At 34.3% G+C, this 13374-nt stretch overlaps 1 protein-coding gene across 1 annotated transcript; it reads left to right on the top strand.

Annotated features, from left to right (window-relative positions):
* Positions 1 to 6807: 6807 nt before the first annotated feature.
* On the top strand, positions 6808 to 12785 carry LOC107761662 (universal stress protein A-like protein). The gene is made up of 3 exons (XM_075225946.1): positions 6808 to 7034; positions 11495 to 11711; positions 12467 to 12785. The coding sequence occupies exons 1-3, from the start codon at positions 6863 to 6865 to the stop codon at positions 12552 to 12554; spliced, it is 477 nt and encodes a 158-aa protein (XP_075082047.1). The 5' UTR covers positions 6808 to 6862; the 3' UTR covers positions 12555 to 12785.
* The last annotated feature ends 589 nt before the right edge of the window (positions 12786 to 13374 follow it).

Genomic DNA, 13374 nt, shown 5'->3' with positions numbered 1-13374 from the left:
TGAATGTTATTGGGGTGTTGGTCAGCCAAAAAGATATCACAAGGAACTCATAATGATCTTAACGGGTCCTGAATATTGTCTTTAGAATATCTGAGTCCCGAATCTTCAACTGATGATACCCAAACCTCAAATCAATCTTGGAGAACACCCTCGCTCCCTGAAGTTGGTCAAATAGATCATCAATGCGCGGCAAAGGATACTTTTTCTTGATTGTAACTTTGTTCAACTGCCTATAGTCAATGCACATCCGCATAGTACCATCCTTCTTCTTCACAAACACAACCGGTGCACCCCAAGGTGACACACTAGGCCGAATGAACCCCTTATCAAGAAGTTTTTGAGACTGCTTTTTCAATTCCTGCAACTCAACTGGTGCCATATGATACGAAGGAATAGAAACGGGATGAGTGCCCAACACCAAATCAATACCAAAGTCAATATCCCAGTCGGGTGGCACGCCTGACAGGTCCCTAGGAAACATACTCACAAAATCTCGCACCACCGAAACAGAATCAATAGTAGGAGTATTAGCACCAACATCCCTCATAAAGGCCAAATAAGACAGGCATCCCTTCCCAATCATCCGTTGGGCCTTCAAATATAAAATCACTCTGCTGGGAACATAATCTAGAGAACCTCTCCACTCGATCCTTGGCGACCTTGGCATCACCAACATCACGGTCTTAATCCATCATAGCATGACATGGAGACAACCAATCTATACCTAAGATCACGTCAAAATCAACCATACTAAGCAACATAAGATCAACTCTAGCCTCCAATCCCCCATTAGTCACTACACACAACCGATATACATGGTTCACAATAATAGTATCGCCCACTAGCGTAGATACATGAACAAATAAAGATAAGGACTCATGAGGCATATCTAGATAATGAGCAAAATACAATGATACATACGAATATGTGGAACCGGGGACAAATAATACAAAAGCATCCCTGTGGCATATTGAGACAATACTTGTGATCACTTTATCTGAAGCAACAACATCTGGACTAACATGAATAACATAGAATCGGGCCTGATTGCCACCTGATCGGCCTCCCCTTAGGGCAACTTTTAATTTCTTAGGCCTCACCGCGAGTTGGCTGGGCGAGTGGTGAAGTAACTGGTGCGGAAGTCGCAGCCTAATTCCTCTGCTGCACTGGACCTTTTAGACGATGAGGATACTACTTCCACATGTGCCCAAAATCCCTGCACTCGAAGCAACTTCCCAGTACTGGTGGTAGGGACTGAAGGGTGTTCCGAGCATCGAGATAACTGCTCGAAGGACCTGGAATAGATGAACCCTAAACTGATGGAGCACGGGGCAAACTCTGATCTGGAAGGGCACTGAGAGATGACTGATCCTGATGAGCACTGTATGAACTATGGCTAGATAATGCACCACAGTGAGTTGGATGAGCTGTCTTAGCGTGCATATAAGGACGACCCCTGGATATAAACCATCTCTATCTGCCGAGCTATATTAAATACCTCATCAAAAGTAGCACAAGATACCCTCTTCCGAGTCATAAGCAACCACAGTTGATATATGAGGCCATCAATGAAACTCTTAATCCTCTCCCTATCAGTAGGAACCAACCAAGATGCGTGACAAGCCAACTCCGAAAACCTCATCTCGTACTAGGTAACAGACATCCCCTCCTGACGTAGCTGCCCAAACTATCTACGCAGCTCCTTCCTACGAGACTGTGGCACAAACTTCTCTAAGAAGAGAATGGAGAGCTCTTGCCATGTAAGTGGTGCTGCACAGACCGGCCTACGTCTCTCATAAGCCTCCTACCATCTGAAGGCAGCCCCAATAAACTGAAAAGTAGTGAATGAGACCCCACTAGCCTCCAGAATGCCTACCGTGTGAAGAATCCGCTAGCACTTATCCAAGAAGCCCTAGGAATCCTCTAAATCAGCCCCGCTAAACGATGGAGGCTGAAGCCTCCCAAATCTCTCGAGTCTCCTTTGTTCATAATCAGTCATAATAGGGACCACCTGGGCTTGAGCGACTGCAACCGGTTAGGCTGGTAGTACTCCCGGTATTTGAAGTCCCTGCACCACCTGCTCTAGAGTACGGGCGGCGAGAGTCTGAGTACCTCCCCCAGCCTGAGAAGTGGCTACTACGGCCGGAAATAAGACCGCATTGGTGCACACAATCAGAATCTGATCCATAGCCTCCTAAAGGCCTGGAATTATAATGGGCACAACTGGTGCCTGAGCTGGTCCCACAGGCTCATCCATATCTGGAACCTGCTCCTGAAATGGGGTAACTGGTGGATCTGCAGGTGCTACTCTAGCTGCTGTACGAGCTATACCTCTGCCCTTATAGTGGCACCTACTATGACCTCGGCCTATCACGACTTTAGTTGGTGGTACTAGTGGCTATCCGTCCTGTCCGGTAGCACGTGTCCTCATCATCTGTGAGAGAATAGAATAATAAAAGTTTAGTTATCGAAATCAACAAATCTGTACGATAAAAATACAAGAATGTGAAGTTTCTTAAGGGTTCGACAACCTTTCGAAGATAAGTATAGATTTCTCTGTACCGATCCACAAGACTCTAATAAACCTGCTCATGACTCGTGAGATCTATGTAACCTAGGCTCTGATACCAGTTTGTCACGACCCAAAACTTAGCCTGTCGTGATGGCGCCTAATGTGGTACTAGGCAAGCCGATATTTTGAAATGATTCCAACACTTTTAATTGAAAAGTAAAACAATGCAGGTTTAAATTCATCAAACTCTCAAGAACTGGATAAAAAGTCAAAACCAATATAGAAATTCCCAACATCAGGGTGTCACTGAGTATATGAGTGTCTAAATATCACAAATCTAGGAGTACTGTCTATAATAGTCTGAAACTAAATACATAAAGAGGAAAGATAGGGAAGGAGAGACAAGGCCTATGAAATGACGGGTAACTACCTTGAAATCTCCAAACGATCAACTGTGCAAGGGAATCAACACCCACCGTGTCGGAAACACCTAGATCTGCACATGAAGTGTAGGGCATAGTGTGAGTACAACCAACTCAGTAAATAACAAGACTAAATAAAGGACTAAAAGTAGTGACGAGGTTCACAGTTATAGTTCAATTACATATTTTGATATAGGAAAGTAGACATGCTTTCAAGTTCGATAATTTAGGCCAAAACAGTTAATTCATGTCAAGTTCAAGTGAAACAGAATATAATATCTCTCAGAAATTACAAGACGATAATATATGACAGCTGAAGAGCAACAATAATGGAAGTCAAATGCATCATCTCAGAGCAATAGTCACACAGTCCTCCTATTCACTCCAACCTCACAATCACTCATTCCTCTCAGTAGCTCAGCACACGACACTCGCACTTAGTAGGTACCTGTGCTCACTAGGGGTGTGTACAGACTCGGAGGGGCTCCTTCAGCCCAAGCGCTATAACAAGCCAATCATGGCATAAATCAATGAAACATGCTGCGACGTGTACCCCGATCCCATAAATATCCTCATAATCAGGCCCTCAGCCTCACTCAGTCATCAACCTCTCCAGCCTCTCGGGCTCTCAGAAATCACGAAAATCAGCCCAAACAGCGATGATATAATGTATCAACAAAGAATAATAGAGACTGAGATATGACATGCAAGTAAAACTGAGGCTGAGTACAAAACAATAATTTAGCAGATAATTTAACATGTACACGACCTCTAAGGGTCCTCATAGTACCAATACATGGCCTAAACATGATTTCTAGCATGATTAGCAACTCATTTTCTATATCACATGGAGAATATACGGATAACAATAGATTGTTCAACTATAAAGTTCCATGGAATGGACCAAGTCACATTTCCTACAGTGCACACCCATATGCCCGCCAGCTAGCATGTGCGTCACCTCCAAAACCAAACATATGACACATAATACAGGGTTTTATACCCTCAAAACTAGATTTAGAACTGTTACTTACCTCAATCCGAGTGAATCTCTACTCCGACATACCTTTGCTATGCAAATCGGCCTCTCAAATGCCTAGAATCTACCCACAAACAATTCGATATGATGAACATGAGCTAAAGAAATCAATTCCATAAGAAAATACCAAGCTTTAAATCAAAAGTCAAAAAGTCAACTCAAAAATTAGTCCCCAGGCTCACGTCTCGAAATCGGGTAAAAATCACAAAATCCGAATACCCATTCAACCACAAGTCTACCCATACCAAAATTACTCAAATCCGATACCAAAATCTCAATCAAAACCTCAAAATTCGGCCTAAGAACTTTCCTCCATTTTCCCTCAAATCACTAATTTAAAGATGACATTAAAGACATAATCATGAAAATTAACCAAAACTAAGTAAGAATCACTTACCCCAATCACCCACTTGAAAACCTCTCCAAGAATCGCCTTCCACCGAGCTCCCAAAATCAATTTTGTGTTATGAACTCGAACCCTTGTTTTGATAATTTAAAGTTCTGCCCAGTGATCCTTAATCGCGATAGCGGAAATTGCCTCGAGATCATGAAGCACAACTTAGCTGCCCCATAAATTAAGCCTACGTGAACGCATCCCCACACCGGCGATCGTGTGCAACTGACTCCTCAGACCTACGCGATCTCGTCCTTCCTTCCCCGATCAAAAAGAACAAATGCGTGAACCCCATCTTCTACCTCCAATACCCTATGCAAACGCGACCTTAGCCATGCGTTCGCGAATCACAACATCCCATAACTACTCGTTCGCATCCTCCTTCTCGCGAATGTGTAGAACAAAATCCTCCACTGCCTAGCTAAACCTACGTGATCGCGGACCTTCCAACGCGGTCGCGTATGAGGAAACTAGAATAGAGACACCAAAAAACTTCAGCTATAATACCAAGTCCAAAATTGATTCGTTAACCATATGAAACTCACCCAAGGCCCCCGGAACCTCAACCAAACTTACCAACAAGTACTAAAATATGATACAAACTTAGTCGAGCCTTCAAATCACATCAAACAACATCAAAAATACGAATCACACCCCAATTCAAACCTATTGAAATGAAGGAATTCCAACTTTTACAAACGATGCCGAAACTTATTAAATCACGTCCGATTGACCTCAAATTTTGCAAACAAGTCACAAATAACACCTCGGACCTACTCCAACTCCCGAAATTAGAACCCGACCCCGATATCAAAAAGTCAACTCCTGGTCAAACTTTCCAAAAATTCAATTTTCGCCATTTCAAGCCTAATTCCACTACGACCTCCAAATCACAATTCAGACATGCTCCTAAGTCCATAATCAGCCCACAGAGCTAACGAAACCATAAAACTCCATTCCGAATTCATTTACACATAAGTCAACATCCAGTCAACTATTTCAACTTAAGCTTTCAACCTTGAGATTAAGTGTCTCAATTCATTCCGAAATTCCTTCGGACCCGAACCGACTACCCTGGCAAGTTACATAACAACTATAAAGTACAAAATAAGCAATAAATAGGGAACGAGGCTACAACTCTCAAAACGACCGACCGGATCGTTACAGCTACCACTTGAGTGTAATCAATTTAAAAGACATTTTTACGCAAACAAAAGAAGATAAATAAATCCACTGCCATATGCAACAACTGAAAATAAAGACATACAGAAATACAAAAGTAAAGACAAAGACAAGAGTATATCGCATTGTTCAAAGTAAGGGTATTACAATAATCACATAAACCCCGCCTTTACATTCTGTTTATAAACACAAAGTAAATCTCTTTATAAAAAACTCTCCGTAAAGGCAACAATACAACAACTTCACAGTAAAAATCTACAATGACAAAAAATTCCCCTTTTAAAAATTTCGAAAACCCTAAAGCAAATAGAAGAAATTTCAAAAAGTCCTAGGTTCAACCCACCCACTGCTAACAAAAACGGGTAATGCAAGAGGAAGAATACTAACCTAAAATTGCATAAATCTACCTCCCATAGAAGATGAAAGTCGCGCTTGAGATAGTCGCCGAAATCGCCTTCAATAGAGCTCCTTGGAGATGAATCGCAAAATGAGAGTTAATTTCGGATAAATTAGTTTTAACCCTTTCTACTGGATTGGTCGAGTCGGGTTAGGTCATAAATATAAAGGGTTAAAAATAGTGGGTCAAGTTTAATAATTGTCAAATGGCTAAAGTCAAATGCGTGAATTACACGGATAAACGTTTTACAGGACTTGGTCAAAGAAGGTGTATACTAGATACACTTTAGAAAAGTTGCGTACGTAATATTATTATCGTACACAAAAAATGTGTACGAGAGATTTGGTCCATAGTTCAGGTGCATGTCAATTTATGTATTTTGCCTAAATACAAGAGGAGTTTAAATAATGTGCACTTACATTATACAATTTTCTTACACATGTGAATCTTCATACATTATACATAGCAAGCTAGATGAGAGTATTACATGTTATGACCGATTATATTGCATTGATAATGTAATTTTTTAATACTATCTGTATATATTACTTAAATTTATACGAATATTTGGATCCAATTCTTCTCAAGTGGAGATCCTGATCTCCATTTCCTTCAGATCCAACATCTGATATATATCCGAATAAAAAATTTATCTTATATATACCGTGTAATTTCTCCATAATTTTCTAACCCTAACTCCGCCCATAGATTTTTGACGCGTGCTCCTCTGATAGGCACCCTTTTTACTCCGTTATTGACCAGGTAATTAATGTCCAAAAAGGTTCTAATTAGATCCATTTCTAACGGATCAGAGTTGTAAAAAAATAGCAACATATATAATTAATCCGTCAATAACATCATTATTAATTCAACCAAATAGAAAGACTAACATTTTCATCTTGTTTTGTGTATAGCAATGGCAGAGAAACAAGTGATGATCTTTGCCCTTGATGATAGTGACCATAGCTTCTATGCCCTTGAATGGACTCTCGATCATTTCTTCCCTTCTCCTTCAACTTCCAGCTTTAAACTCATCATTGTTCATGCAAAACCTAATCCAACTACTGTTATAGGAGCTGTGGGACCAGGTATTACAATTACTTGTATATTTCTTTTCGAATTTCCTCCAATATTTGGAGGATCAGAGGTACATTTAAAGATTAATTTGATGGTTTCAACCTTCGAGACATACCAACTGTTTGGCCAAGCTTCTGGGAAGCTTAAAGTTTATATTTTTTTTCCAATAAATAAATAAAATTGTTTTTATTTTTAGAGAATTGAGGTGTTTGGGCAAGCTTTTAGGAAAAATAAGTGCTTTTGAGTCGTAAAAGAAATTGTTTCCCGAAGGTGAAAAAGCAGCTTTTACCCAAAAGTACTTTTGAAGCCTCGGTGAAGCATAAATTGTAATATTAGCCAAAAATAATCAACAACTATCTCTCTCTCTCTCTCTATATATATATATATATATATATATATATATATATATATATATATATTAAAGCAAGAAAGTTACCATATATAATTGACATTATGGTTCAGCCAAGTGGCAAGCTCTAATAAATGTCAATAGTATATGGTAATTTTATTCTATATTTGACTATTTTAGTTAAATACAAATATTATATATATATATATACAAAATTTGAATTAAAAGATAATTTTGAATTTATAGATAAAGTTCTAAAATTCGAATTTAAATTAAAAATAAAATTTATCTTTTTTTATATATTAAAGCAAGAAAGTTACCATATATAATTGACATTATGGTTAAGCCAAGTGGCAAGCTAATAAATATCAATAGTATATGGTAACTTTATTCTATATTTGACTATTTTAGTTAAATACAAATATAATATATATATACGGAATTTGAATTAAAATATAATTTTGAATTTATAGATAAGTTATCATGTTATCATACAGTGATCGGAAATTCAAATCTATATCTATATATATATTAAAGGAATAAAGTTACCATATATAATTGGCATTATGGTTAAGCCAAGTGGCAAGCTAATAAATGTCAATAGTATATGGTAACTTTATTCTATATTTGACTATTTTAGTTAAATACAAATATTATATATGTATATATACGAAATTTAAATTAAAAGATAATTTTGAATTTATAGATAAAATTCTAAAATTCGAATTTAAATTAAAAATAAAATTTATCTTTTTTTATCATGTTATCATACTTAATTTGGTTAATGATCATATGCAATCATGTTAGGAACTTTTGTTATTTTTTATAATTACTTAAATACTACTTTGCCTCTAGCAAAAAAAAAAAAACTACTCCATATAATTATAAAACTCTTTCACATTTAAAATCCTATAAGTATAGTTCTTTGAAACGCTGTAGCTAGATTTGAATAAAACAAAATTCTTTTAAAATAAATGTAATATATAGGCTACACGTCTATGTTTATCTAAATAACAAAAAAGAGTTTACAAAACCAAATAAAAATTTACTTACATATATAATAAAGTAAACATACATGCTGGAGAAAAAAACAACACAAAATCAGTCAATATTAAAAAAAGAAAAAGAAAAAAAAAGTTTTTTTTTCTTGAAGAATATTTGTTTGAAAAGTCAATTTGCATAAATGGACTTCAAACAAATAACAAAACTTTGGCTATACAATTGCTATCATTAATTTCAGTTTAGCACATTCAAGGATCGAAGGGCATAAGTTGAAACCCCTTCATTTAGCTGTAGTCAAGCCAATATTGCAAGGATATAATATTTTTTTTGTCAAAGAATATTAGTTTTGAATTATTAGATTATGTGAAAGGTTTTTTTTCTTCAAACTCAACAAGAGATAAATTGGTTTCTAATTGATAGTTTCTATAGCGACTTTTAAGTGTAATAAGGAGTATATATAAAGAAAAAATTAGTATGACGTGAAATATTTTTTTTTAAAATGTAAACAAATTATTTCGAAAAATCTCTTTACTTTTTTTAATTCAAATATAATAAAAAGATAAGATATTTTTGAACATTAGTAGAGAGTTTTAAAAAATTATAATAGAAGTTATATCATAGACAAACTCAAAAAACCGAAAATCTTATGGAATATTTATATAATATCTGGTCATATTTATTATTTGCTTTTTATAGCTAACATAAATAGATGATATACCGACAACACACGATTATACACATATTATATATGGATTATATATAAATTACACATCATTTAATTTTTTAATTTAAGTGATCGGGTGAGCACCTATTTAGGCTGATTAGATAAAGCTAAAAGAAAAATATGAAATAATTTTAACCAAAGACTAACAATATAATTAAAGTTCATATGTATACAATTTTTATTAAAACTCAAAATAATGACATAAAAAATAAGATAAAAGAAAATATATATTGAAAAAAATGTTAGAAAAATCTAAAAACGAGAAATAAAATATGACAACAAATTTCTTCTTATGTTTCATCTTTGTTGAGTATAAAAGTTTTGAAAGTTAATCTCATCGATTTCAAATATATTTTTTTCAACTCAAATACATATATTATAAGATAAGGATCTCTTAGAATATTTTTTTAATTTACATTATGTGTCGTTTTAAAAAAATCACTATTACTAACAAACTGATATGGTATTTGAATTTGAATTGGAATACAATTTGAGTAGTTTGCATTAAGATTAAGCCAAGTATGATGTCGAAAAATAAACTACTTGACAATTTTAGGACAATATATGCAATATTTTATAATAATAATAATCAACTAATTTAACGTTTAAAGATTCAAAGAACAAATTTTTTGTACATATAGGGTATTAAAAATTTAAATTCTGGGACTAGAGATATCGATAAACTTAAAGTGGAGTCATACTGAAATAAATCCGGCCAAAGAATCATTTAAATTTTTGGATAGCCGATTAAAGTAAATTTTAAATTAAGGATAATATCTTCACTTGCATCATTATAAAGATAATCATTATTATAATATATATAAAGTTTTAGAAATTGAAATTTCAAAATAGAAATATTTTTTGAAAGATAAAATCATACCAAATAAGAATTCAAGTCGTAGTATAAGAGTCACGTCGTAATCAAAGAATCGTTTATATTATGTCAAGCTTTGTGCTTTGCCATAAATATGAGTTATTATTTCACTTTGTATTTTTAGGTTCCAATGGCACCTATGCGAATATTGCAAAAATAAAATTATCACTACGAGAACTGAGAAAATGTTAGTCTTTTTTCATGTAGTGTTTCTTCATTAATATCTAACGATTATCTATAATTATTTAGAAGGTTTAAATGTTAAGGTTATTTACATATAATTCAAATAACTCAGATATTTAACATGGTTAATATCAGATATCAAAATGAAGTAAAACAATTCACTAGCTAAAGAATTTTTTATATTTTTGGATAACCAACTAAAATGAGTTTTAAATTAAGAATAATGTTTTTAATTGTATTATTATAAAAATAATTATTATTGAAAAATAATATTTTAGGAACTGAAATTTTAAGAAAGAAATATTTTTCAAGAGATATCAACACACCAAATACGAGTTTAAGTAGTAGTAAAAGAGTTAAGTCTTATCCAAAGTGTCATTCATTGTCTCAACATTTGATTGTTTTGCCATAAATATGATTATTATTTTGCTTCCTCACTATTTTTAGGATCCAATGATACCGGCAATAATGGTATAAAAAAAAAAGGAAAATAGAAGAAATGGTTAATTTTTTTCATGTAGTTAATATCCAATGATTATCTATATTTACTGAGAAAGTATAAATTTTAAGATTATTTACATACAATCCAAATAACTTAAATATTTGACATGATTAGTGTCCGCGCATCCACGCCGGTACTAATACTAGTATATTTAAAAGTATTTTTTGGAAAAATACTTGAAATTTAGCAAATTTTGGTAGTTTGGTCAAACATGCTACTCCCTCCGGTCCAAAATAAGTGATTTTTTGGTATTTTTTTTGTAGTCCAAAATAAGTGATTTTTTCAGATTTCAAGAATGAATTAATTATTTTTTTCCTACATTGTCCTTGGAGTAAATAGTGTTGGAATATGTGTTAGGAGTATTTATGTGAGATAGTAAAGATTAACATGGTCAATTTCATTGCTAATTAATGCTAAAAGGTGAGTTTCTTAATCTGTGTAAAAACATCCAAAAAATCACTTATTTTGGACCGGAGGAAGTAATAGGTTGAGCACATTGTGTTTTCGAGAACGTATTTTCAGAAATTTAATGTTTTTTGTAATTTAAATATTTTTTTCACACACATATCCATGTCGAAATACTGGATTTATTGAAGCAACGAAAAAGCTGGAAACAATACCTTTGGTCAAGGGAACTCATGTGGAAATAACTTCTCTTGCAGAAATGTAACTTAAAACTGCGTGCAATAGATACAATATTATAGTCCAACCCTTCGTTAGGCCTGACACAGTGTGTGAGCGAACGGGAGCTTAATACACTTTCTTCCATGATTGAATGATGACTTGAGTTGGTTTCTTTCACAAACTGACATGTTTTTGTGAATGTTAATGTTTCAGGAACAACAGACATGTACACGATGGTAGAAACAGACATAAAAAAGACAGCCCAAAAAATTATTGACAAAGCTAAAGAGTTAAGCAAGAGTAAAGGGGTTGCTAATGTTGCATGTGAAATACTTGAAGGTGATGCTAGGAATGTTATTTGTGATGCTGTTGAAAGGCATCACGCCTCTCTCTTGGTCATGGGCAGCCATGGCTATGGAACTTTCAAAAGGTACTAAAAATTAAAGAACATTTATAATGTTATTTTGACACTTCGTACTTTTTTGGAGATCCAAACTAAATGAACTATGTGCTGCTATGTGACCAGGAGGTCGCGAGTTCGAGCTTTGGAAATAGCTTCTTACAGAAATGTAGGGTAATATGATAGACTCTTGTGGTCCGGCCCTTCCTCGAACCCCGCACATCACGGGAACTTAGTGTACCGAGCTGCCCTTAAACTAAATGAACTATGTGCGAAATCTTTAAATTGAATTCTTTTAACCTTTTTAATAGGAGCAGATCTGCAATTTATAGAACTTTTATGATATTTTCTGAGCATCGAATTTTAATTTTCAAAAATGAATTATATAATCTAGTCTGATCTTACTTGAGATTTACTCAAATCGACTTTTACTAAGAAAAGTATATCAAATAATTAAATTGGGACGAAAGAAGTATAAAAAAGAGTTTTTCATTTAATATATATTGAAAGTGTAAATTTTTTATCACTTAAAAGTCAATTAAGCAATTTTAAAGCATGCATGGATAACGTGTTCCGCCAAGTAAAATTAACTGCTGGTTTTACGTTGTCAGTGAATATTAATTAAACTCTAAAAAAGTACCATAATCAGTCGGTAAATATTAATTAGACTATAAAAAAATAGCATAACCAGTCGAGAATTCTATTTTCTTTTTTTTTGGGCGATTTTCTTTCTTTTGCTAGAAATTATTGTTTGAAATTAATTCTTCAATAATGTTAATTTGCAGGGCTGTTTTGGGTAGCGTAAGTGACTACTGCTCTCACCATGCTCATTGCTCTGTGATGATTGTGAAGAAGCCTAAGCCACAAAATTAAACCTACTTTTCTCCCTCCAGGAGCTGATTCTATTGATCTATGTAGAATTGAGTTTAGTACTAGCAAATACTAGCGAGAGGCATAGATCTTGGATTTAAAGTTTAATAAGTTCCTACACTTCAAGTTAATATACAATAGTAATTGGTTTACGATCATATATTTATAGAAATTTAATAAATTTATTATAATAAATGTATAAGATCTCGACAAAAGCTAGCTACGTGATTCACTTGAACTCGTAGCTTACATGGTAGATCCGCCCTAACTAGTAGCTTGGTAGTTGGTACTAGCTGCTTTAGTTTTTCTTTTTCTTTTTGGCTATTTTTATTGTTTACCTTAAAAATGGTAATTACAATTAGATTTGATTTTGTGGTTCTAAAAATACATAATTTATTTTAATGCTAGTTGTTAGGCAGTAAATGCTAAGTGTAAGATTAGAAAATAAGATAAGAGCTTGAAGGTGATATGTTAAGCAAACCGAGAGGCTGAGAATCGGGGCCTCGAGCTGGCCTATACAGGGCCTCGAGGTCGAGCTAAGCATTAGGCTGTGCCCGGTCGATGAAGGGCTAACAGTTTTGAGAGCTTTGATCTGAGCTTTTTATGGTCAATAATGAGCAATAAATGAAGAACAATTAATGGAACACAATAAATGTAAGCAATAAATATAAATAATAGAATCAAGGGAGAATGTGTTTAAGTTAGAGGACAAAGAATGTTCTTGTATTGAATATTGTAGTATGTATCCTGTGTGCAAAAAATAACAAAGGTCCCCTTTATATAGGAGGGGAATCCCAATATAGTACATACGCACTTATTACAA

The sequence above is a fragment of the Nicotiana tabacum genome, chromosome 11 (assembly GCF_000715075.1).
Source record: "Nicotiana tabacum cultivar K326 chromosome 11, ASM71507v2, whole genome shotgun sequence".
Classification (NCBI taxonomy): Eukaryota; Viridiplantae; Streptophyta; class Magnoliopsida; order Solanales; family Solanaceae; genus Nicotiana; species Nicotiana tabacum.
Note: the sequence above shows the minus strand (reverse complement) of the source record. Positions and strands in the feature narration are given on the sequence as shown.

Bases quoted from the DNA above. Each gene is read 5' to 3' on its own strand.
- LOC107761662 (XM_075225946.1), top strand. From the start codon at position 6,863: ATGGCAGAGAAACAAGTGATGATCTTTGCCCTTGATGATAGTGACCAT. The intron at 7,035-11,494 runs GTATTACAATTA...TTAATGTTTCAG, and splicing joins TATAGGAGCTGTGGGACCAG to GAACAACAGACATGTACACG. The intron at 11,712-12,466 runs GTACTAAAAATT...GTTAATTTGCAG, and splicing joins GGCTATGGAACTTTCAAAAG to GGCTGTTTTGGGTAGCGTAA.